At 45.6% G+C, this 26331-nt stretch overlaps 2 protein-coding genes across 11 annotated transcripts in view; one reads left to right on the top strand and one right to left on the bottom strand.

The window, feature by feature from the left end:
- TNRC6A (trinucleotide repeat containing adaptor 6A) overlaps nt 1–26331 on the bottom strand; it is a 218311-nt gene that overhangs the window by 140449 nt on the left and 51531 nt on the right. The gene's annotated exons all lie outside the window — the stretch shown is intronic.
- Nucleotides 14879–25595, top strand: LOC101146721 (putative uncharacterized protein FLJ45256). Its single transcript, XM_063699661.1, is given in 6 exon segments — nt 14879–14915; nt 17198–17394; nt 24530–24654; nt 24931–25174; nt 25176–25460; nt 25463–25595. Coding segments are annotated over 6 exon segments (1020 nt in total). The 3' UTR covers nt 25595.

Genomic DNA, 26331 nt, shown 5'->3' with positions numbered 1-26331 from the left:
TGTAGAAGACTGTACACCATCCCTTCAATTATCACACTTGTTACTTTGAAACAATGTGAGTGTATGAATACAAGAATGAGTAGGGTTTCACCTACTAGCTAAGAAAAGAAGCATGTCCAGGCTGGGCATGGTGGCTCACACCTGTAATCCCAGCACTTTGGGAGGCCGAGATCAGCAGATCACGAGGTCAGGAGATCGAGACCATCCCGGCTAACATGGTAAAACCCCGTCTCTACTAAAAATACACACACACAAAAAAATTAGCAGGGCATGGTGGTGGACACCTGTAGTCCCAGCTACTTGGGAGGCTGAGGCAGGAGAATGGCGTGAACCCAGGAGGCAGAGCTTGCAGTGAGCAGAGATCGCGCCATTGCACTCTAGCCTGGGCGACAAAAAAAAAAAAAAAAAAAAAAAAAAAAAAAAAAAAAAAAGAAAAGAAAAGAAGCATGTCCAAGAAAGTTGGAATAAGCTGCTTCTTCTTCTTCTTCTTCTTCTTCTTCTTCTTCTTCTTCTTCTTCTTCTTCTTCTTCTTCCTCTTCCTCTTCCTCTTCCTCTTCTTCCTCTTCCTCTCCTTCTCCTTCTCCTTCTCTTGCTCTGTCACCCAGACGGGAGTGTAGTAACATAATCATAGCTCATTGCAGCCTGGATTCCTCAGGGCTCAAGTGATCTTCCTGCCTCAGCCCCTAGACTAGCTGGGACTACAGGAGCACATCACCTCACCCAGCTAATTTTTAAAATATTTTTGTAGAGATGGGAAAGGGCATCTCACTATGTTGCTCAGGCTAATGTTGAACTTCTGGACTCAAGACATCCTCCTGCTTTGGCCTCCCAAAGTGTTGGGATTACAGGCATGAGCCACTGCACCTGGCCATGCATGGCTTATTAAGGTTTGTTGCCATTAGAGCCCAAGGTGGTAGGGCCAAGAAGAATTTCCAGAAATTAGACTAAGAGGATCTTACCCAAATTGTAAAAGACCTTACGTGCCATGATAAAGAGGCTAGAATTCATCCTTTAGTCATTCATCAACCACACATCCACTGAGTTCCACCTCCTTGGGCTTTAGTAGGAGGTGGAGATAAGATGGAGAAAGGAGGCAGACATGATCTCTAACATCACTCAAGTAGGGGAGAGGTAGACACTGAATGGATATTATATAAGTAGATAATTATCTAGCAGCTGCCTCCTCTGGTAGGGCCCATCCCCTAATTCCCTAGGGAGACCTAGTATCTCCCTCCTATGGACTCACAGGGTTCCGTGAGTTAGCAGTATTTAAGACAGGCAAGTCTAAAAGCATTGTTCTAAGTGCATGCATTCACTTATTTAAACCTCAAAAAGCTCTGTGAAGTGGGCACTAGGACAGTCCCCATTTAACAGACAGGATAAGTAACTTGCCCAAGGACACAGAGCTAGTAAGTGGTAGAGCTGAAATCCGAATGTCTGTCCCACTCCAAATGCAGACTCCGAACCATCCAAGTAGGTGCCATCGTTATTCCCATTTTACAGATGAGAATACTGAGGCTCAGGGTGAGATTTATCTAAGGCCAGGGGGTTTAGGAAGGGGATCCAAATGCAGGCAGAAAGCAGAGCTCGGGCTTCCCATGGTGACGCCATACCATCCCTGCAGAGGCCTCTGTCGCGGCACCGATCCTATTGTGTAGTGCTTATTTATATGCCTGTCTCCATTTACCAAGTAGAGGCTCTTTGAGAGAAAAGACCAGATCTATTCTCTGCTTCTTCAGCTCCAACATCATTTTGGCGCTTAATTTACTATGCAAATGTTTGTTGAATGAATCAAATGACTGACAAATGAAACAAACAATGAGTAAATAATTATTTATGAAGTGCCCAGACGCAGGGGATGGCCTGTGATGAGAAGGGTTTAGAAATATTCTTAGCAAATTGGGGATGTGTGTGAGCCTCTGTTTCTGCAGCCTCAAGAAGAAACAAAACCCTTGGAAAGGAAGAAAGAAAGAAAATGGGGCATAACAAGGATTCCAGGCTGGATTCCATGATGTCATCCTAAATTGGATGTCTGGACTTGGTGAACAAAGGCTCTGGTGACGTGGGTCCTGGCCAGGCTGGCCTCTCGGCTCGCGTGAGGGAAGTGGTTAAAGTGAACTGCCCCAGAGCCCGTCTCCACCCCAGGCTTTGCCCAGACGCCTCTGCATTCAGCAGGTATCTCATCCAAGAGAAAACCAGGACAGGAAATCGCGTTGCCATGGAGACCAGAGAGGCCCTTCCAGACACAGGGGAAAATAAACACGTTCTGGTTGGACTTAACCCCCACGAAGCCAGGTCCAAGAGGTCCTGGTTTTCACTAGAAATGTCCAGTGGGCTCTCCTCCAAGGCCCCTCAACATCCTCAGCACTAAGGCTGAATGGCAATGCTAGCCCACAAAGAGTTCTAGGGGTCATGCCAACCCAGGGCTGAAGGATGAATCCATTTTGTGCCCAGACCTAAGACCTCTGTCTCCTTCAGAACTGGGAACTGAATAGACAACTGTTGTGTCAGGCACATTTCTACACATTTTGGATCTAGAACTCATTTAATCCTCATGACAACTCAACAGAGAAAACCTAATTATTACTATCATACCCATTTTACTGAGGAGCAAACTGAGGCACAGAGAGACGGAGTGACTCGCCCAAGGGCACCAGATAGTTGGTAGTGGCACCAGAATTTAAGACGTTTTCAGAGTACTTGGGCAATAGATCATTGTGCTGAATAATACAATGTGGCTGCGCACGGTGGTTCACACCCAGAATCCCAGCAATTTGGGAGGCCAAGGCAGGCAGATCGCTTGAGTCCAGGAGTTTGAGACCAGCTTGGGCAATAAAGTGAGACTTCATCTCTACTAAAAAATAAACAAAATTCACCGGGCATTGTGGTGCGTGCCTGTAATCCCAGCTACTTGGGAGGCTGAAGCGGTAGGATCACTTGAGCCTGGGAGGCGGAGGTTGCAGTGAGCCAAGATGGTGCCACTGTACTCCAACCTGGGCCACAGAGTAAGGCCTTGTCTCTCCCCTTTCTGCCAAAAAAGAATATAATATGACCTTGGGTAAGTTAATTAGTCTTTCTGAGCCTCAGTTTCCCCACCAGTGTATACGCCACTACCTTGAAAGATTGTTGTGAGGTTAAATTTCCTGTACATTTTTTGAGCACTTACTTTAAGCTAAGCACTATGTCGGGCCCCGGAAGTATCATAGAAAAGAAGACAAACACAATTCCAGGATCACACAGCCTGTGGATGGGCAGGTGCTTCCAGTTCAGAGAGAGAGAGGCCCCTCTGGAAGCCCTGAGTTTGGAAGGATTTGGCCTCTTGGAAGAACTGCAAGAAAGCCAGAGGGGCTGAAGTTCCCAAGAGCATGGAGGCAAGTGTCAGAAGCTGGATTCCGTAGGGACCAGGGTAGCTTTTATCTCTAAAAGGGCTTCCCAGGCCTGACTCAGAGTGAGTTTAGAAGAAAGTGAAGTTTCATGTGCGTTGTTAGAGGGTCTGTCCTGCCTGACACCGGCTGCTTTTGTGTGGGCCTTGAACTAAAAATGGTTTTAGTTTTTATTTTTATTAGAGACAGAGTCTCGCTCTGTTGCCCAGGCTGGAGTGCAGTAATGTGATCACAGCTCACGGTAACCTCAAACTCTTGGGCTCTGGTTATCCTCCCACCTCAGCCTCCTGAGTAAGTGGGACTAAAGACAACTGTCACTTCACTCAGCCGATTTTTACATTTTTTGTAGAGATGGGGTCTCACTCTGTTGCCCAGGTTGGTCTTGCACTCCTGGCCTCAAGTGATCCTCCCATCTTGGTTTCCCAAAGCACTGGGATTATAGGTGTGAGCTGCTGTGCCCAGCCCTACATTTTAAATCACTGAAAAAGAATCCAAAGAAGAATACCATTTTGTGACATGTAAAAATTAGGTAAAATTCAAATTTCGGCATCTATAAATAAAATTGTGTTATGTTTTTGTTTTAAGACAGGGCCTCGCTCTGTTGCCCAGGCTGGAATGCGGTGGCTCAATCTCAGCTCACTGCAGCGTCTACCTCCTGGGGGCCAAGTGATCCTCCCACCTCAGCCCCCCAAGTAGCTGGGACCGCACGTGCCACCACCACACCTAGCTAATCTTGTTTATTTTTATTTTTTTTGTAGAGTTGAGGTCTCATTGTGTTGCCCAGGCTGGTCTCAAACTCCTGGGCTCAAGCAATCCTCCCACCTCAGTCTCCCAAATGGATTACAGGCATAAGCCATTGTGCCCAGCCATATAAATAAAGTTTTATTGACATACAGTCACACCCATTCATTAAGGATTGTCATGGGTGCTTTTGCACTACAATGGCAGAGTTGAATAGTGGTGACAAAGATGTTTGATTCACAAAGACTAAACTATTTACTACTACTCTGTTAAGAAGCTCACTGAGGCTTGGACAAGACACTCCTGGCTTTAGGGTGCGGAGTCTAATTAGGGAGAGCTCACACATCAGTACCTTTGAAGGGGAAGAGAGACTGGGAAGCAACAGTTCACTGTGAGTTAGTGTTGATGCCTATAATACCTTTATACCTGCTAGGGCTCACTAGGTGCAGGGCACTCTCCTTATTTTACCTCATTAAGTCCTGAGGCCTGTGGTTGTCCTTACTTTACAGATGAGGAAACTGAGGACAGAGAGAAGAGCTAAGGAAATTGCCCAATGTTGCACAGCTAGTCGGCGGCAGAGACAGGACTTGAACTCGGGCAGTTTATCTCCAGAATCTGGGCTGTTAGCATGGCACTCTACCACCTCCCATGGGGAAGAGGGCGGCTGATGTTGGTGATGAACACAGCTGTGGCTTGTCTGCTGAGCCTTGCCTGAGCTACCATCTCACATGTCATAAAAACCGCAGGATAGGGGCTGGGCACGGTGGCTCAGGCCTGTAATCCAAGCACTTTGGGAGGCCAAGGTGGGAGGATCACTTGAGCACAGGTGTTTAAAACCAGCCTGGGCAACATAGCAAGACTCCGTCTCTACAAAATAATTTTAAAAATTGCTGGGCATGGTGGTGTGTGCCTGTAATCCCACCTACTTGGGAGGCTGAGGTGGGAGGATTGCTTGAGCCCAGGAGGTTGAGGCTGAAGTCAACTCTGATTGTGCCACTGCACTCCAGTGAGTGATAGAGTGAGAACTTGTCTCAAAAACAATAATAGTAACAACAACAAAAAAACACCAAAACCCAAAAAACTGCAGGAGAGCCTTTTCCTGCCACTAGAGCTGTTTTGGGGGCTTCCAGTATCTGATAAGAGTTTGTGCTCGTCATGGGGTCTCCTTGCTCTCAGTTCCAAGCTTCATAGCACATATGAGCCCAGGGCATTGGAGCCTCCAAAACTAGCTGGTGACCTTGGACAAGTTAATGAATCTCTCTGAGCCTCAGTTTTCCATTAGAATGTAAACAACTATCTTGAGGGATTATTGTGAGGGTTAAATTCAATGATGCATTTATCGAACACTTGGTGTACGCCTTGTGTCTTGGGAGGCTGAGTGTATACACTGTTCGATGGTCTCCCTTGTCTTCTGGCTTCCTATTGGTTTTGACCAATAGGGAGCCCCAGAAGATGATTGAGGAAGGGAGGAGACGGGGCTTGGGACATTTATACTCTGGCTGCTTCTTTGCGGTCATTCTGGGTGCTGGCTGCCTTAAAGTCACATTTCCCACCTCGGTGACCCTCTCTCTATAGGCTTGTCAGTCTCCAGGGTACAGTGGTCATTCTTCCCCTTGGCCTCTCAGGCATAGGGGTGGTAACAGAAGCCAGCCTAATTAGTCCTGTGGATCCTTGTGGTTTTCTGCCCTCCGTTTGTAGAGTTCCTCTATTCAATCTTCCTTCAGCTGAGTGTGGTAGCTCATGCCTGTCATCCCAGCACTTAGGGAGGCTGAGGCAGGCAGACCGCTTGAGTCCAGGAGTTTGAGACCAGCCTGGACCATATGGCAAAACCCCATCTCTACTGAAAAAAAAAAAAAAAAAGCTGGGCGTGGTGGTGCAAGCCTGTAGTCCCAGCTACTTGGGAGGCGAGGTGAGAGTATCGCTTGACCTTGAGAGGTTGAGGCTGCGGTGAGCTGAGATCACGCCACTGCACTCCAGCCTGAGCAACAGAGCAAGACCCTGCCTTTAAAAAAAAAAAAAATCAAACAAGTCCTCCTTTCATGACCTAATTTGAACATGTCTTCTCTTTCCTTCCCTTGACGGATGCATTCTTTGTTTACATTAATTACTCAAGCAGATCTGGTAGACTGTGTGCATTCTGCCCAGTTTCACAAAATAGCCACTCTCCAATTCCCATGTACAACATTTATAGACAGTTGACTATCCTATCACAACTTACATCAGAGATGAATGATACTTATACTGGCGAGGCCGTGGGTAACAGAGGTACTTTCATCGACAGATGGGCAGGAATATAATATAGTACAAGCTAAATACAGAGGAGTTTGGCAAGACGTTGCAACATTTTAAAATATGCATCCCTTTTGACTCAGCAGTTTCATCTTTAGGAATTTATCTCAAGGAAATAATTATGGTAGTGTGAAAATAGTAATGTACTGGGGTACAATCAAACCAGTTGTCTATCAGTAGTTGACTAATTAATTAATTCCCATTTGTTGGGTGCCTACTAAGCATCAAGCACTGTTCTGGCCCCTAACGATAGAGCAGCAAATAAATCTGAAAAAGTCCTGTTTTCATGGAGCTTATATTTTAACAGTTGGACTAATTACAACACATGTATACAATGGAATGACATGCAACTAGGCAGAAAAAATTAGTAGCTCACTATGAATGATTATGAAAATATGTCCACAATATATTACTAATAGAAAAAAAACAGGTTAGGTCAGGTGCAATGGCTCACGCCTGCAATCCTAGCATTCTGGGAGGCTGAGGCAGGCGGATCACTTGAGGTCAGGAGTTTGAGACTAGCCTGGCCAACACGGGGAAACCCTGTCTCTACTAAAAATACAAAAATTAGCTGGGCATGGTGGCGCATGCCTGTAATCCCAGCTACCCGGGAGGCTGAGGCAGGAGAATCACTTGAATCCAGGAGGTGTAGGCTGCAGTGAGCCGAGATCACGCCCCACTGCACTCCAGCCTGGGCGACAAAGCAAGACTCGGTCTCAAACAAACAAACAAAAAACACCAAGTTAAAAAACGGTAAATAAAATAGGATCCTTTTTATCTATTAGATTTAGAAAAAAGGTATGGAAGAATATAAAACAAATTGTTAATAATTATTAATTGGAGAGATGGGGCTAACATGGACTTTTACTTTCTGTTTGATATGGTTCTGAGTTATTTTGGTTTTATTATAAAAAGCTTTACTGTCTAAGCACTTTGGGAGGCTGAGGCAGGAAGATTGTTTGAGCCCAGAAATTTGAGACCAGCCTGGGCAATGCAGTGAGACCTAGTGTCTCAAAAAAAAAATTTTTTTTTTAATTAGCCGAGTGTGGTGGTGCATGCCTGTAGTCTCAGCTACTCGGGAGGCTGAGGAGGATTGCTTGAGCATGGAAGGCAGAGGTTGCAGTGAGCTGAAATCGTGCCATTGCAGTCCAGCATGGGTGACAGAGCAAGACCCTGTCAAAAAACAAACAAACAAAAAAACGCTTCCTAATAAATAATAGTTCCTTTTTTTTTTTTTTTTTTTTGATGGAGTCTCGCTCTGTTGCCCAGGCTGGAGTGCAATGGCAGGATACTGGCTCACCACAACCTCTGCCTCCGGGTTCAAGTGATTCTCCCGCCTCAGCCTCCCAAGTATCTGGGACTACAGGTGCGTGCCACCACACCCGGCTAATTTTTGTATTTTTAGTAGAGATGAGGTTTCACTATGTTGGTGAGGCTGGTCTCGAACTCCTGACCTCATGATCCGCCTGCCTCAACCTCCCAAACTGTTGGGATTACAGGTGTGAGCCACCACACCGAGCCTCCTTTTTTTTTTTTTTAAGAGACAGTGTCTGACTCTGTCACCCAGGCTAGAGTACAGTGGTGTGATCATGGCTCACTGTAGCCTGGACCTCCCAGAGTCAAGCAATCCTCCCTCCTCAGCCTCCAGAGTAGCTAGGACTACAGGCACATGTTACCACGCCCAGATACTTTTTTTTTTTCTGCATAAAGACAGGGTCTTGCTATGTTGCCCAGGCTGGTCTTGAATAAGTCATCCTCCCGCCTTCAGCCTCCCAAAGTGCTGGGGTAACAGGCAAGAACCACTGCACCCGGCCAAATATATTCTTCATATAAAATTTTTAAAAATTGTGGACAAAAGCTAATTCCTTCTTAAGCACTCCCAGGAAATCACTAGCTATCAGGTGATATGTTTACCTCCAGATTTATTTAAATGCATTTATATACATTTATGTGTAGCTACAGAAGACATGTAATGTGTTAAGTTGTATTTTATTTTACATGGATATCCTGGAGTGAATATTGTTCTGAATCTTGTTTAAAGATCCAGTGGGCCAGGTACAGTGGCTCACACCTGTAATCTCAGCACTTCGGGAGGCTGAAGCAGGAGGATTGCTTGAGTTTAGGAGTTTAAGACCAGCCTGGGCAACACAGTGAGACCTTGTCTCTAAAAAAAAATAAAATTGCCAGGTGGGGTGGCTCACGCCTGTAATCCTAGCACTTTGGGAGGCCGAGGCGGGTGGATTGCCTGAGCTTAGGAGTTCGAGACCAGCCTGGGCAACGTGGTAAAACCTTGTCTCTACTAAAATACAAAAAATTAGCCAGATGTGGCAGCGTGTGCCTGTAGTCCCAGCTACCTGGGAGGCTGAGGCTGGAGAATTGCTAGAACCCAGGAGGCAGAGGTTGCAGTGAGCTGAGATCACGCCACTGCACTCCAACCTGGGCGACAGAGCAAGACTCCGTCTTTGAAAAAAAAACAAAAAAACAAAATTAGTCAGGTATGGTGGTATGTGCCTGTAGTCTCAGCTATTTAGTAGGCTCAGGTGGGAAGATCGCTTGAGCCCTGGACGTCGAGGCTGCCTTGAGCCAAGATTGTGCCACTACATTCCAGCCTGGGCAACAGAGAGAGACCCTGTCTCAAGAGAAAAAAAAATTCAATGTCTTGGCCGGGCGCAGTGGCTCAGCCTGTAATCCCAGCACTTTGGGACGCCAAGGTGGGTGGATCACCTGAGGTTGGGAGTTTGAGACCAGCCTGACTAACATGGAGAAACCCCGTCTCTATTAAAAATACAAAATTAGCTAGGCGTGGTGGCGCTTGCCTGTAATCCCAGCTACTCGGGAGGCTGAGGCAGGAGAATTGCTTCAATCTGGGAGGCGGAGGTTGCGGTGAGCGGAGATTGTGCCATTGCACTCCAGCCTGGGCAACAAGAGCGAAACTCTATATCCAAAAAAAAAAAAAAATTCAATGTATTAAAGGTCTTAGTACTCATATTAGTACTCTTAGATTGACTTAGTCTCTCTCTGAACCACTAGTGTGTATATACAAGTTAATTCAGGTCATTAGAGGGTTTAGAGTTCACAGTTTGAAATGGAGCCTGGGTCATGTATTAGTTATCTATATTTGCATAACAATTTTCCCCAGAACTCAGCACCTTGAAACGACAAATATTATCACACAGTCTCTCGCAAGGTTGCAATCAAGGTGTTGGCCAGGACTATGGTCTCATGTGATAGCTCAAGTTGGGAGAATCTTTTTTGAGACAGGGTCTCACTCTGTCACCCAGGCTGAAGTGCAGTGGTATAATCTTGGCTCACTGCAGCTTTGACCTCCCAGGCTCAAGTGATCCTCCCAGCTCAGCCTCTCAAGTAGCTGGGGCTACAGGCATGCGCCACCATGCCTGGCTGGGAGAATCCGCTTCTAAGCTCATGCACTGGTCATCAGCAGATCTCCCTGATGGCTGTTGGCTGGAGATTTCTCTTCAGATCCTTGCCAGGTGGGCCTTTCCATGGGACAGCTCACAGCATAATAGCTGTCTTCTCTCAGAGAGGGACAAGGAAGCAAAGACATGCATGACAGAAGCTTTTTATCACCTAATACTGGAAGCGGCATTCCATCACTTTTGCCATAGCCTATTTTTTTTTTTTTGAGACAGGGTCTCACTCTATTGCCTAGGCTGGAGTGTAGTGGCATGATCTCAACTCACTGCAACCTCTGCCTCCAGGGCTTAAGTGATTCTCATGCCTCAGCCTCCGGAGTAGCTGGGATTACAGGTGTGCACCACTACCTCTGGCTAATCTTTTGTATTTTTAGTAGAGATGGGGTTTTGCCATGTTGCCCAGGCTGGTCTTGAACTCCTGAGCTCAGGCAATTCACCCACCTCGGCCTCCCAAAGTGCTAGGATTACAGGCATGAGTCACTGCGCTCAGCCTCATATTCTATTTATTAGAAGTGTTACACTACATCCAGCCCACACTCACGTCATGGGGAGGGGATTGTACAAGGGTATGAATATCAAAAGGCAAGAATCCCTGGCACCATCTTGCAGGACACCTACCAAAGCAAAGATCATCCAGCAACCACGCGGGCAATGGATATGAAAGGAGGGAACAGAGGAAACAAACAGTTCAAGGGAAGAGGTGATAGACGATTATTCATTCGTCCAACAGATATGTACTGACTACCTACTTTGCACCAGGCACTATTTTAGGTACTGAGGATAAAAGGGGGAACAAGACAGACAAAGCTCAAACCCTCATGGAGTTTACTGAAGAGCACAGACAAGACAAGGCCACTAGAGAGATCATGAGCATAAGAAACAAGACAGTTGCTATGTAATTCACGCACTATTTCACAGGGAGACTCACATGGTCTGTGACTGATTGCAGGCGGTGAGTGAGCGGATGGGAGGAGCTCGGGATGAACTCCCATGTTTCAAGTTTGGGCAACTGGTAGATTCTGATGCCTTTCCATGAGCAAAAGAAAAATGAACATGGGGCCGGGCTCTGTGGCTTACGTCTGTAATCCCAGGACTTTGGGAGGCCAAGGTGGGCGGATCACTTGAGGTCAGGAGTTTTAGACCAGCCTGGCCAACCTGGCAAAACCCCGTCTCTACTAAAAATACAAAAATTAGCTGGGCGTGGTGTTGGGTGCCTGTAATCCCAGCTACTAAGGAGGCTGAGGCATGAGAATCACTTGAACGCGGGAGGTGGAGGTTGCAGTGAGCCGGGATTGCACCACTGCATTCCAGCCTGGGCAACAGAGTGAGACTCTGTCAGGGAAAAAAAAAAAAAAAGAAAAAAAAAGGAAACTGGACAGGGAATAGATTTAAGGAAGGATGAGAAGGCCAGAGTTGGACATGTTGAATTTAAGGAGTCTGTAGGACAACCAGATGACGTTCAGGTGGTAACTGGACATCAGCCCAGAAGTGATGCCTGAATTGGCAACAGACAATAAAAAGTTAGGGGCACACGGTGATATTTAAAGCCATACCAGTGAAAGCAGAGAAAAAAGAAGGCTAGAGGAACCTTGAAGAATAGGAATTTCTAAGGCATGGGGGAAAGAAAACAGAAAGTAAAAGGAACAAGCAAAAATAAAAGATGAAAGAGCACTCAGAGAGATAGGAGTGGGATGTCATAGAGTCTTCAGAGAAGAGAATTGGAAGGAAGGAGAGTGATCAAATGCAGTCAAGAAATCAAGAAGTCTTGGCCGGGTGCAGTAGCTCATGTCTATAATCCTAGCACTTTGGGAAGCTGACGGGGGTGGATTGCTTGAGCCCAGGAGTTCAAAACCAGCCTGAGCAACATGGCAAGACCTTGTCTCTACAAAAAATAAAAAATTAGCCAAGCGTGGTGGCGTGTGCCTGAGTCCCAGCTACTCAGGAGGCTGAGGTGGGAAGATCACTTAAGCCTGGGAGGTTGAGGTTGCAATGTGCCATGATCATGCCATTGCACTCCAGCCTGGGTGAAAGAGTGAGAACTTGTCTTAAAAATAAAATCAGCTGGGCATGGCGGTGCATGCCTGTAATCCCAGCTACTTGAGAGGCTGAAGCAGAAGAATTGCTTGAATGTGGCAGGTGGAGGTTGCAGCGAGCCAAGAGCATGCCACTGCACTCCAGCCTGGGCAACAGAGCAAGAGACTCCATCTTAAATAAATAAATAAATACAATAAAATAAAAAATGAAAGAAATTGAGAAGTCTCCATTGGTGCAAAAAGGAGGCCATCAGTGACCCTGATGAGAAGAATTTTAGAAGCAGGGAGTGGGCAGGGGAGAAGGTTGAGGAGTGATTGAGAGGTGAGCAAATGGAGATAAGTGGGTGTAAATCATTTTTGAGTCTTTTTATCTTATTGGCACATATATGAATTCTGAGGCATTATCAGAATTAAATGTCCATTCTTGAGGTTATTTCAGTCTCTGGGAGGCTGCCAGCCCTTCCTTTTCCATTTAGCCCTAATGCATTGGTGGGGAATAGTTCCATTAGGCAAGATAAGCAGGATTGCTTGGGACAAGTGGGAAAAGAATAGGAAGAAAAATCAAGGGTGGGACATCCTGGACTCTGTGATGATGAAGTTGTGTAACCTCCAGCAGACAGAGCAGCAAAGGTCTCCAGGAATGCAAAGGATGAGGTGGTATGAATTCCTAGACCCTATGTGGGTACTCCCATATCAAAAATGAGTCCCCATTTAGATACTGAATAGCTTCTGTGTGTGTGTGTGTGCATATATATATATATATATATATATAGAGAGAGAGAGAGAGAGAGAGAGAGAGTCTCACTCTGTCACCCAGGCTGGAGTGCAGTGGTGTGATCTCACCTCACTGCAACCTCTGCCTCCTGGGTCCAAGCAATTCTCCTGTCTCAGCCTCCCGAGTAGCTGGGATTACAGTTGTGCACCACCATGCCCAGCTAATTTTTTGTATTTATAGTAGAGATGGGTTTCACCATGTTGGTCAGGCTGGTCTTGAACTCCTGACCTCAGGTGATCCACCTGCCTCGGCCTCCCAAAGTGCTGGGATTACACGTATGAACCATAGTGCCTGGCTTGGATAGCCTCTTTTAAAGCTAAAATGCATCTGTATCCTTCGGCAGCCTGAAATCTTAGGAAATTCAGGCATGTACTATCTAAGAATCACAGCATTTCTCATGCAAAATATCTTTTTGTACTTCTCTTGCAATTCATTCCAACGTGTTCTGTCTGTCCACAACACAGCTTGTGTTTCTTTGATTATTTCCCCCACGTTGGGATTATAAAATTACATAAAATTGGTGTTGGTTGGAGAATGTTTTTGGTTTTTTGAACAGGGTCTCGATCTGTCACTCAGGCTGGAGTGCAGCGGTGTCATCATAGCTGACTGCAACCTTGAACTCCTGGGCTCAAGCAATCCTCCCACCTCAGCCTCCTGAGTAGCTGGGACTACAGACGCATGCCACCACAACTGGCTAATTAAAAATTTTTTTTTTTTTGTAGAGACAGGGGTCTCAACACGTTGCCCAAGCTAGTCTTGAACTCCTGGGTTCAAGTGATCCTCCTGCCTTGGCCTCCCAAAGTGCTGGGGTTACAGGTGTGAGCCACCACTGCCTGGTGGGTGGAGAATTTGGATGGCTTGACAGAGATGGTTACTTTGGCAGTCTTTCCATAATCTCTCTTGTGATCCTTTTAAGAAAAGTTTACTTCACATGATTGTTCAGACTTAGACAAAGATGTGTGTGTGTGTGTGTGTGTGTGTGTGTGTGGTGGGGGCAGTGTTGTAAGAGAATAAATAGTATTTAAAAGAATTACTTTACAGAGCCTCAGCTTCTGTCACAATACATTGAATTTGCCTGCTTTTATGTGGAACTCCATTGCAACGGAGAGGAAAGGATGGCCCACTTTCACCTAAAATCCAGATTCTATAACTTGCAAAGTCTCTTTCCAATTAGTTCCAGATTATTAATGCCATCCTGGCAAACTGATAACTCACTGTTTAGGGCACGCTGAATCATTTCATACTATTTTATTTTATTTATATATCTATATATAGTTTGAGACAGAATCTCGCTCTGTCACCCAGGCTGGAGTGCAGTGGCATGATCATAGCTCACCGTAGCTTTGAATTCCTGGGCTCAAGCGATCCTCTATTGAATTTAAACTTAATTTAACTGAGACCAGCCTGGGCAACACATCGAGACCTTGTTGCTACTAAAAATAAAAAAATAGCTGGCGTGGTGGCACAAGCCTGTAGTTCCTGCTACTCAGGAGGCTGAGGTGGAGGATCACTTGAGCTGAGGAGGTCAAGGCTACAGTGAACTATGATCACACCACCGTATTCCAGCCTGGGCGACACAGCCAAACCCTGTCTCAAAAAAAGAAAAATAAAAAAGATCATAGATTAGAGACAATGGTTCCCAGCTCCCTTTCCTCGGCTGCAACTATGATGGAAATGTTTTGGATGGTATCTCATGCCAAGCTCTTCTGAGAATGTTACCTGACGTGGATGCACCAAGCTGCACGAGGGTGAGGACTTTTGTCATTGACAACTGTATCACTTCAGCTAGTGCCCGTTACACGGTTCTCACAAAAATATTTCTTGAGGCCGGACATGGTGGCTTATGCCTGTAATCTCAGCATGCTGGGAGGCCGAAGTGGGTAGTTCGCTTGAGCCCAGGAGTTCAAGACCAGCCCCGGGCTGGCAAAAGTCTGTCTCTACAAAAATTAGAAAAATTAGCTGGGCACAGTGGCATAGGCCTGTAGTCCCACCTTCTTGGGAGGCTGAGGTGGGAGGGTTACCTAAGCCAGGGAGGTTGAGGCTGCAGTGAGCCGTGATTGCACCACTGCACTCCAGCCTGGGTGACAGAGTGAGACCCTGTCTCAAAAACATAAATAAATAAAATAAATTTCCTGAATGAGTTGTTGGAAGATTGTTTCACTGCTTGAGCTGGTGGGATTCTCACACCCTGCCAGAATCTACTTCCTTATCTTTGCCTCGGACATGGCCCCTTGCAAAGTGGACCCACAGGCATCCCTCGGTGAGCGAAGCCCTGTCTCTGGGAAGGCTGTGGAACACAGTTCCAGAACATAGCTTTGAAGCCCAGTGGACCAGATTTGAGTTCACTTTGAAATTTGATAGCTGTGTGACCTTCAATCTTGGGCAAGTTACTTACTTTTCTACTTACCCTCAGGACTCTCATTATCAAAGTTTGTACACACGCAGAAAAGTTGAAAGAATAGTACTATCTTTTTTTATTTTTATTTTTATTTTTTAAAAAATTTTTGTAGAGAGGGAGTCTTGCTTTGTTGCCCAGGCTGGTCTCAAACTCCTGGCCTTGAGCAATTCTTCCACATCTGCCTCCTGAGTAGCTGGGACTACAGGTGTGTGCCATCACACCTGGCTAAGTTTTAAAATATTTTTTGTAGAGATGAGGGTCTCACTATGTTGTCCAGGCTGATCTTGAACTCCTGGGCTCAAGCAATCCTCCTGCCTTGGCCTCCCAAAGTGCTGGGATTACAGGTATGAGCCACTGTGCCCAGCCAGAATAGTACTATTGATGACACAATGATGAACTATCTAGGTTCAAAAAGTGTTAATATTTTGCTGTATTTATATGTAAATACATGTATATGTATGTAAGTATATCTACAAGTAAGTTACAGGCATCATGACACTTCTTCTCTAAATACTTCAGCCTGTATCATCTAAGAAGAACAGGCCAGGCACAGTGGCTCATGATGCCTGTAATCCTAGCACTTTGGGAGGTTGAAGTGGAAGGATCACTTGAGCCCAGGAGTTGGAGACCAGCTTTGGCTATATGGCAAGTCTCCTGTCTCTACAAAAAATAGCAAAAATTAGCCAGGCATGGTGGTGCATGCTTGTAGTCCCAGCTACTCAGGAGGCTGAGATGGGAAAATCGCCTGAGCCCAGGAGGTTGAGGTTGCAGTGAGCCGTGATCACACCACTGCACTCCAGCCTGGGTGACTTAGTGAGACCCTGTCTCAAAAAAAATAAACAAGTAAAAAATAAACAAAGGGCCAGGCGCGGTGGCTCACGCCTGTAATCCCAGCACTTTGGGAGGCCAAGGAGGGCGGATCACGAGGTCAGGAAATTGAGACCATCCTGGCTAACACGGTGAAACCCCATCTCTACTAAAAATGCAAAGAAAAAAAAATTAGCCAGGCGTGGCGGCTTGCGCCTGTAGTCCCAGCTGCTGGGGAGGCTGAGGCAGCAGAATGGCGTGAACCCGGGAGGCGGAGCTTGCAGTGAGCCGAGATCACGCCACTGCACTCTAGCCTGGGTGACATAGCAAGACTCCGTCTAAAAAAATAAATAAATAAAATAAAATAAACAAAGAACACTTTCCTACACAAACACAACTCCCGAATCACTCTTGAAGAGAATTAAAAATGATTTCCTAACACAATCTCACATGCTGTCCATATTAAAATTTCACCAACTGTCCCTCAAATGTCTTTTTATGACTGTTTTAATTTTTCTGGTCAGGGTCCAATGTAGGATCAGAAATTGCATTTGATTTTTGTCTCTTTACTCTTTTTTTCTAGAAAAGATTTCTACCCTTTTGTAAGTGACACTGATTTTTGGTTTTTAATTTTATTAAGACAGGGTCTCACTATGTTGCCCAGGCTGGTCTTGAACTCCTCGGCTCAAGCAATCCTCCCGCCTCGGCCTCCCAAAGCGCTGGGAATACAGGCGTGAGCCACCGCACCTGGCCTGACATTGATATATTTAAGAGCTCATCCAGGCTAGTTGTCATGGAAACATCTCACATTTTGGATTCGTGTGATTGTTTCCTCGGGGTGTTTTCTAGGCTCGATTTCCCCATCTGTGAAATGGGCGCAGTGACAGTAGCCACCACATGGGTACCACATTCTACTCCCCAGGCAGTGCGAGAACTGCAGGGCATAGTGCCTGCACAGCGCCTAGTGCAGTGTCTGGCACATCACGGATGCTGAATAAATGAGCCATTGCCATCACCATCATTCCAACCAGCATCCTCCACCTCATCACCACCAGCATCTTCAGCACCCCAGAGTCCAAGCCGCGTCAATGCGCAAACTTGTCTCATTCTTTCCTCACCCTTCTGGAATGTCTTATGCCCCTCCTGCTCAGTTCCCTCTCTCCTGGAGAACTTAAGCAATGAAACTTAAGCCGTATGAATCTCTTAGCCCCTCCAGCAACTGGAGTTTAGCCTCACCCATCTTCCTAAGGACAACCTCTCTTTTTTTTAGAATCACAATTTTCTGACCCCAAATTGTTTAGACACAGTGAGGCATTAACGGTGTCATGTCCACCCAGGGAGCAGGCGGGTGCTTCGTCATTGCTGGTGCTGGTGGTGGGTGACCTTGGCGCGGAGGCTGTCGGTGCGGCAGCTGCTGCAGTGCTGTCGGAGGGTTGCCGGGGAAAGGAGATTGGCTGGCGAGGAAGATGAGGAATGTGCTGCCAGGAGACTGGGATCACGGCCAGATGCTAATTACGATGGCATGGGGGTGCTGGTACCCCCTGTCAGCATCATCTAAGGAAGTGTGGGGGCTGGCGGGAGTGGGGGAGGTGAGAGAAACGGGCAAGGTGAGAGGGACTGACAGGTTGGAGAGATCCACTTGTTCCCCAAGGGTCCACCCTCCCTTCAGACCCAAGCTGTCTGGGAGAAATTGTGGCTGTCACCATAGCAACAGCAGCAGCTGATGCGTGATGCACAGTGTCTGTTAGAGAAGCTCGGTCAAGCTTGTACCAGTATTTTTCCATCCGAATCTCATTTCTTCAGTGAAATGAGAGAGATCGGAGGCTGGGCAGGGCGCAGGTGGGGCCAAGGGGTATTTGGAGAGGGAGTACAGACAGGAGAGTTCTCAGATAGTCTACTGAATTGGAAAAGAATATAGATTGAAGAGAAGCAGATTTTTACATTACTAAGACATCATTTAAATATCCAGACTGCTTCAGAATTCCCTTAAATTATACATGAATTGCTGAAACAGCAGCCCCGTAGCCTCCAGAAAGGTGCAACGCATTGCATCTGGGAGACCCTTGCGGGAAGGGTTGTCTCTGCAGTCCTGAAGGGCACCAACCTGGGAGTGAGACTGACCTTAGACTCCCAGCTCTGCCACTTCCCAGCTAAGTGGCTTTGGGCAAACTATTTTCCCACATTAAGCCTCAATGTCCTCATCTGTAAAATGGAGATGATAAGAACAGCTGGCTGGGTGTGGTGGCTCATGCCTGTAATCCCAGCACTTTGGGAGGCCGAGGTGGGTGGATTGCTTGAGCTCAGGAGTTCAAGACCAGCCTGGGCAACACGGTGAAACCCCGTCCCTTCTTAAAATACAAAAATTAGCTGGGCATGGTGGCATGCACCTGTAGTCTCAGCTACTAGGGAGGCTAAGGCATGGGAATTGCTTGAGCCTGGGAGGTAGAGGTTGCAGTGAGCCAAGATCACGCCATTGCACTCCAGCCTGGGTGACAGAGTGAGACTCTGTCTAAAAAAAAAGAAAAAAAAAAAAGTAGCTGCCTCATAGGGTCATAATGAGAACAAAATGAGTGGATGCATATAGCATTAAGCCTAATACTTGGCTCATATAATGAACCCAGTAAATGGTTGCTACTATTACTATAACAACTACTCCTATTACTATTGGTGCTACTATTACTATTACTACTCTTACTACTAAAACAAGTACTGTTATTCCTCCTCCTGCCAGCACCATGGGGATTACACAATTCAGCTGAGGACAGGATGATGAATCACTGGCGACTCAGTCCTCTCCCACGAACGGTACTGGAGTGCTTGAATTTGCCAGCACTTTTGTAAGGAGCTGGGAGCAAAGGCTGAGAAGACACAGTCACTGCCCAGACACAGTCACTGCCCTCATAGACTGTGAATCTAGTGTCCAACAAAGGCATGACTCAACAAACAACCAGGGAATCCTATGGGAGCTACAGGATTTTTTTTTTTTTTTTTTTTTGAGACAGAGTCTTGCTCTGTTGCCCAGGCTGGAGTGCAGTGTTGCAATCTGAGCTCACTGCAGCCTCTGCCTCCTGGGCTCAACTGATCCTCCCACCTCAGCCTCCTGAGTAGCTGGGACTACAGGGGCACGCTGCCACACTCAGCTAATATTTAAATTTTTTGTAGAGACTATGTTGCCCAGGCTGGTCTCGAATTCCTGGGCTGAAGCAGTCCACCCAACTCAGTCTCCCAAACTGCTGGGATTATAAGTGTGAGTGCCCCACCAGGATTTTTATTAGAAGAGATTGTACAGATGATCTATTTCAGGATTTTCCCAAACTCATCCCTCAAGTTTCCCCTCTCTATTTTAGTCCTGAGTACCACTCACATTGTTATTTATTTAAGGCTTTATTTCTCTTTAAATTGATCCCCCTTTCATTGGTCAAATAAATGTGGTTTGAAGAAATCTGGATCGCACTGTGGAAAATGTGAAATCAGCATCACTTGCCATGAAAAAAAAACCCATAAAAATAAAAACAACGAGACTAATTGTGTATCGTCGCATTCTAGCTAATACCCTTTTCCTGTTGAACTTTCAGAGACTCAGGCTCACTCTGTTCAAAGGGAGGTTGGCAAGGCTCAGAGAGGTGTTAAAGGCACACTAGCACAAAATGAAACTTTTTCCTTTTTAATCAGAAGTGCTGCAAAGCAACCAAAGGAAGAATGACTTTCTCACTGTGTAATTCAATGACATCAAATGTTCCATGTTCTTTCCCATCTAAGGTCATGGCTGGCCTTAATTAAGGGTGAATAATTACCTCTTCTCAGAGGGGGCGGAAAAGGCAGGGTAAGAAGTAGGCCCTAGAGCAGACTGCATCTCTGCTGAGTCTAATTGTTCCGGTGGCCAATGCCAGGTGGAAAGCATGGCCTTGGTGATAAAAATGGAGGCAAGCGTGATGCCAGTTTCAGACTGCTTAAGTAGTTCAGAGGCACTGAAGCCCAGTGGGGGAAGTCGGGTAGAGCCGAGGGACTGGCCCAGATCATGAAGGCTTTGTAAATTGCACTTATTCACTGAGTAAAGTGCAAGCGCTGAAATATACATATACATATATATATATGTAATTTTTTTTCTTTTCTTTTCTTTTTTTCTTTTTCTTTTTTTTTGAGATGGAGTTTTGCTCTTGTTGCCCAGACTGGAGTGCAATGGCATGATCTTGGCTTGCCACAATCTTGGCTCACCGCAACCTCCCCCTCCCGGGTTCAAGCGATTCTCCTGCCTCAGCCTCCCAAGTAGCTGGGATTGCAGGCATGTGCCACCACACTTGGCTAATTTTTGTACTTTTAGTAGAGAGGGGGTTTCACCATGTTGGTCAGGCTGGTCTTGAACTCCCGACCTCAGGTGATACGCCAGCCTCAGCCTCCCAAATGCTGGGATTACAGGCGTGAGCCACCATACCCAGCCTATATATATGTAATGTTTTAAGACACAGGGTCTTGCTCTGTTGCCATGACTGGAGTGCAGTGGTGCAATCCTAGCTCCCTGCAGCCTCAAAATTCTGGGCCCAAGAGATTCTGCTGCCTCAGCCTTCTGAGTACCTGGGACTATGGGCATGTGCCATCACGCCCAGCTAACTCAAAAACTTTTCTTGGTATGTTGCCCAGGCTGGTCTCGAACTCCTGGCCTCAAGTGATCCTCCTGCCTCAGCCTCCCAAAGTGCTGGGATTACAGGTGTGAGCTACCATGCCCAGCATACTGAAATATATTAAACAGTGGAACGATATGACAACAATAATAGCTATCATTAGTAGTGCACTAACTATGCACTAGTCATTGAATCTTCATAACAACTCTGGGGTAGGTAATACTATTTCTATTCTACAGATGAGAAAACTGAGGCTTAATGAGGTTCAGTAGTTTTCCCAAATGTGGTAGATTGACCACAATTCTCCTCTCCTCCCTGTCTGTCACATTGCGGTCACTTTACTAAGTGACTTTGCAGCTTCTCTTATTAAGAGAGAAATCCGTTTTCCTGCCTACTGGCCTTATGATCTACTTGGACCACAATAGTGCAGCAGATGGCATGATGGGTCAGTTCCGAGTCTGGGCCTCAGGAGGCCTTGTCAGTTTCCTGGGAATACTTTGGGATCCCTGTTGTTGCCATGTGCACGGGGCCAGGCCTGTCTTCTGCAGGATGAGAGGAGTCCATTTGTTTTAGCTGAGGCCCAGGCACGGGACAGAGCCCAGCCAAGATCAGCAGAGCCACCACTCCAGCCAGCAGCTGATCACAGATACATTAAAAAGTCCAGATGAGACCAGAAAAACCACCCTCACTGACCAATGGACTCATAAGCAGTAAAGAGTGGTGTTCTTTTTATTTTTACTTATTTATTTGAGATGGAGTCTTGCTCTGTCACCCAGGCTGGAGTGCAGTGGCATGATCTTGGCTCACTGTAACTTCCATCTCCTGGGTTCAAGCAATTCTCCTGTTTCAGCCTCCTGAGTAGCTGGGGCTACAGGTGCATGCCACCGCACCCTGCTAATTTTTGTATTTTTAGTAGAGATGGTGTTTCGTCATATCGGCCAGGCTGCTCTCGAACTCCTGATCCCAAATGATCCACCCACCTCAGCCTCCCAAAATGCTGGGATTACAGATGTGAGCCACCACGCCCAGCCAAGAGTGGTGTTTTTTTAAGCAATTAAGTTTTGGAGTGTCTTCGGTTAGTAAAAACTAACTAGACAACCAAGATAAGCCAGTGAGTAAATGTTGGAGTTGAGATTTGTTCCAGCTGTCACCACTGCCCCTGCCCCTTGCCATATATATATATATATATATATATATATATATATATATATTTTTTTTTTTTTTTTTTTTTTTTTTTTTTCTCTAAGACAGGGTCTTGCTCTGTCATCTGGGCTGGAGTGCAGTGCCAATAGCTCATTGGCAGCCTTGCCCTCCGGGGCTCAAGTGATCTTCCCACCTTAACCTCCTGAGTAGCTGGGATCACAGGCATGTGTCACAATGCCTATTTAATTTTTTTTTTTTTTTTTTTGAGATGGAGTCTTGCTCTGTCCCCAGGCTGGAGTGCAGTGGCGCGATCTCGACTCACTGCAAGCTCCGCCTCCCGGGTTCATGCCATTCTCCTGCTTCAGCCTCCTGAGTAGCTGGGACTACAGGCGCCTGCCACCATGCCCGGCTAATTTTTTTTTTTTTTTTGTATTTTTAGTAGAGACAGGGTTTCACTGTGTTAGCCAGGATGGTCTCGATCTCCTGACCTCGTGATCCACCCGCCTCGGCCTCCCAAAGTACTGGGATTACAGGTATGAGCCACTGCTCACGGCTGCCCATCTAATTTTTAAATTTTTGGAGAGACGGGGTCTTGCTATGCTGCCCCAGCTGGTCTCAAACTCCTAACTTTAAGCCATCCTTCCACCTCACCTCCCAAAGTGCTGAGATTACAGGCGTGATCCACCGCTCCTGGAACACTTATTCTCTTGAACATCATTTCTCACAAACACTCAGAAGGTTTCCCATTTATGCTGGCATGTACCATTTCTTCAGTACAACCACTCACAACTTTCCACTGAAAAGGAACCGCAATCAGCTGCCCCTCACCACCACCAACACCTCACAAAGATTTGATCGATATGCTAGCAGAGCATAGACAGACGAGTTGCAGGGAAAGATTTGTCCCTGCAAGCAAATTTTCCACAAGTGACACCTTCAATAATTCTTGCAAGGCAGTAGTTCTCAACCAGAGGAGATTTTGACCAGTTAGGACTGGTCAATTGACAATGTCTGGAGACATTTTTTATTGTCATAACTGGGAAGGGAGTGCTACCAGACTATAGTGGGGTAAAGGCCAGGGATACTGCCAAAGAAACATCCTACAATCTACCAAACAGCCTCTCAGAACAAAGAATTATCCTACCCAAAATGTGAATAGTGCTGAGGTTGAGAAACTATTTTAAGGTAACATGGAACAAGACTATTGTTATGACGGTGAAGAAAACACCTTGGAGCAGTGGGTCTCGACCCTGGCTACACATTAGATTCACCCAGTGAATTAAAAGGCAATGAAAACCTAATGCTCTGCCCTGATTCTCTGAGTCTTTGACTCAACCGGGATGGGGCCATTTACCAATTCTTTCCAGGCTGAATGTGGTGGCTCATGCCTGTAATCCCAGCGCTTTAGGAGACAAAGGCAGGGAGATTGCTTGAGGTCAGGAGTTTAAGTCCAGCCTGGGCAACATAGCAAGATCCCGTGTCTATAAGAAAAATTAAAAAAAAATTAGCCAGTTTTAAAAACATGTGCTTGTAGTCCCAGCTACTCGAGAGGCTGAGATGGGAGGATGGCTTGAGCCCAGGAGTTCAAGGCTGCAGTGAGCTATGATTGCACGAATCACTGCACTCCAGGCTGGGCAACAGAGTGAGACCTTGTCTCTAAAATAAATAAACAAACAAATAAATAAATAAGTTAGTTTGTCCTTCCTCCTCATCAGATCAGCCTCTCCACTTCAAATCTTGCCCCTCTGATGTTAGAATCTGGCTGCAACCATCCCGTGATTCTGTGGAGCCTCGTGCCTTACTTCTCCTGGCTTCTGTCTGTTGTCACTTCTGTTCTCCACCACCCTGGCCTCAATCAAACACGTTTTCCCTGATGCAAAACTCGACCTTCATTTACAGAAAGGTTTCTGGGATTTCTTATAGGTTTTGTGTGTGTGTGTGTGTGTGTGTGTGAGATTTGGGGATTACTGCAAGGCACCCTATACACAAGAGTCTTCTGATCTCTCCCTACTTTATTTTTTATTTTATTATTTGGAGACATAAATAATTGATAATAATAAATATTAAATTTATTATTAATAAATATATTTATTAATTATATATTTATATTTATTATATTTTTAAATAATATATTTAAAATATTTAAATAAATTAAAATATATTATTTAAAAATATATTATATTTTTAAATATATATATTATATGTATTATATTTATTTTAATTATATTTATATTTATATTTATGTTTATTATATTTAAAAATAAAATATATTATTTTATTATATTCATATTTATTATATTTATGTTTATTATATATTTATATTTATATTTATTAAATTTATAAATTTGATAAATTTATAATATAAATTTATTAAATTAATAATACATAATAAATATTATTATTTATTTATTATTTGGAATTTTATTATTATTATTTGGGTCACACTCTGTCCCCCACACTGCAGTGCAGTGGCACGATCTCAGCTCACTGCAATCTCCGGCTCCAAGGTGCAACGATTCTCCTGCCTCAGCCTCCCGAATAGCTGGGATCACAGGTGAGCGCCACCATGCTCAGCTAATTTTTGTATTTTTAGTAGAGATGGGGTTTCGCCGTGTTGGCCAGGCTGGTCTCAAACTCCTGATCTCAGGTGATCCACCTGCCTCTGCTTCCACCTCCCAAAGTGCTGGGATTACAGGTATGAGCTACCACTCCCAGCCTCCTTACCTTCATTTCCCCTTCTCTTCTGTTCATACAGGGTTATCTCAAGAGGCTTGGGATGGTTAAACCCTGCACATCTCAGAGGAAGGACTGGCTCTTCACCTGTTCCTGCAAGATAACTGCTAACGGCTTAAAATATTCTGCCTGATAAGAGGGCTTCTGTATATCTGGGGCCTTGGGCCATGCCAGGTAGTTGATGCTAACAACACGATTCATGGTGGGTGCCTGCGGTCATGCTGTATCAGCCTGACCTCTGGAGGGGCTGGACACTGGGTAACTGATCCCCAAGAAAAGCCATGGACATTAAGGCTCAGGTGAGTTCCCCTGGTTGGCAGTGTTTTGCGTGTGTTGTCACACATCATTGCTGGGAGAATTAAGCACTGCACATATGACTATCTAGGAGGGTACAGCTGCAAGCTCCTGCCTGGATTCTGCCCTGAGCACCTTTTTCCTTTGCTGATTTTGTTTACCTATTTATTTATTTTTGAGATGGAGTCTCACTCTGTCACCAAGGTTGGAGTGCGGTGGCTGGATCTCGGCTCACTGCAACCTCCACCTCCCAGGTTCAAGTGATTCTCCTGCTTCAGCCTCCCAAGGAGCTGGGATTACAGGTGCCAACCACCATGCCTGGCTAATTCTTATACGTTAGTAGAGACGGGGTTTTGCCATGTTGGCCAGGCTGGTCTCGAACTCCTGAGCTCAAGTGACAAGGCCGCCGGCCTCGACCTCCCAAAGTGCTGGGATTACAGGCATGAGCCACCGCGCCTGGCCCCTTTGCTGATTTTTAATCCGCATCCTTCCACTGTGTTAAGCTGTAACTGTGAATACAACAGCTTTTTTTGAGTTCTGCAATTCTTTGCAGCAAATCGTCATACCTGAGCGTGCCTTGGGGACTCCCCGACACATCTTCCCACTCCCTCTTCTGTTTTCTCACTTCCTCCGGAGTAAACTGAAAGAGGCCCCTGCTTGCCTCTTGCAAGGCAGTTCTGAACACACTGAGATCATTTGTGATCTCATATCCTCTTCTAAGCAATTCATCAAGAAATTTCTTTCAAATAAACCCCGTGCTCTTCATGGAGGTGATGCTGATGAAAATGACTTTCTCCAGCTTATTACACATGTTTGCAGAAGCTCCTGTTTAAGAGTTTGAGCATGTATGTGTGTGTGCGTATACACCAGCACATACATGCATGCCCACAGCTGTCATGCCTTCACCAGAACCAGGACGAGGAGTTATTCTATTGCCAGAATTGAAGAACCATTTCCACATATTGTAAGGTCAGTGAAAGTACAATGAAAAATACAGCTGCCAGCATGCCTATGCATGGCCTCTCTGCAAATAAGATGAAGGTCCCTTCACCACCTGCTTGCACTGCTAATGGCCCTGTAGATTCCACTGGATGGATTTGTAATTTTCTCAACCATTTCCCCTAATGCTGGATATTTGGGTTGTTTCCAACATTTTTACGCTTCCAAATAAGGCACCCATAATGATTCTTGCAGAGTAATCATTAGGCTCTTCTATAATTATCTAATTATCCTTTTTTTTTGTTTTTTTCTGAGACAGGGTCTTGCTCTGACACCCAGGCTGGAGTACAGCGGCACGATCATGGCTCACTGCAGCCTCAACCTCCCACGCTCAAGTGATTCCACAGTCTCAGCCTCCTGTGTAGCTGGGATCACAGGTGTGCGCCACCACGCCTGGCTAACTTTTTGTACTTTTTATAGAGACGGGGAGTTTTTTGTATTTTTTAAAATAGAGACGATGTCTCACCATGTTGCTTAGGCTGTTCTGGAACTTCTGGACTCCAGTAATCCTCCTGCCTCAGCCTCCCAAGGTGCTGAGACTATAGGCATGAGCCACCGTGCCCAGCCATATAATTATCTTAAGATAAATTTCTATACGTGGAATTTTTATATGTGGAATTTCTATACATAAATTAAAGAGCACAGATTTTTGTATGTTGGTTGCTTGGTTTTTAGAGGCAGTA

Source organism: Gorilla gorilla, chromosome 18, assembly GCF_029281585.2.
Source record: "Gorilla gorilla gorilla isolate KB3781 chromosome 18, NHGRI_mGorGor1-v2.1_pri, whole genome shotgun sequence".
NCBI lineage: Eukaryota > Metazoa > Chordata > Mammalia > Primates > Hominidae > Gorilla > Gorilla gorilla.
The sequence above is the reverse complement of the archived record's forward strand: the minus strand, read 5'-3'. Positions and strand labels throughout refer to the sequence as shown.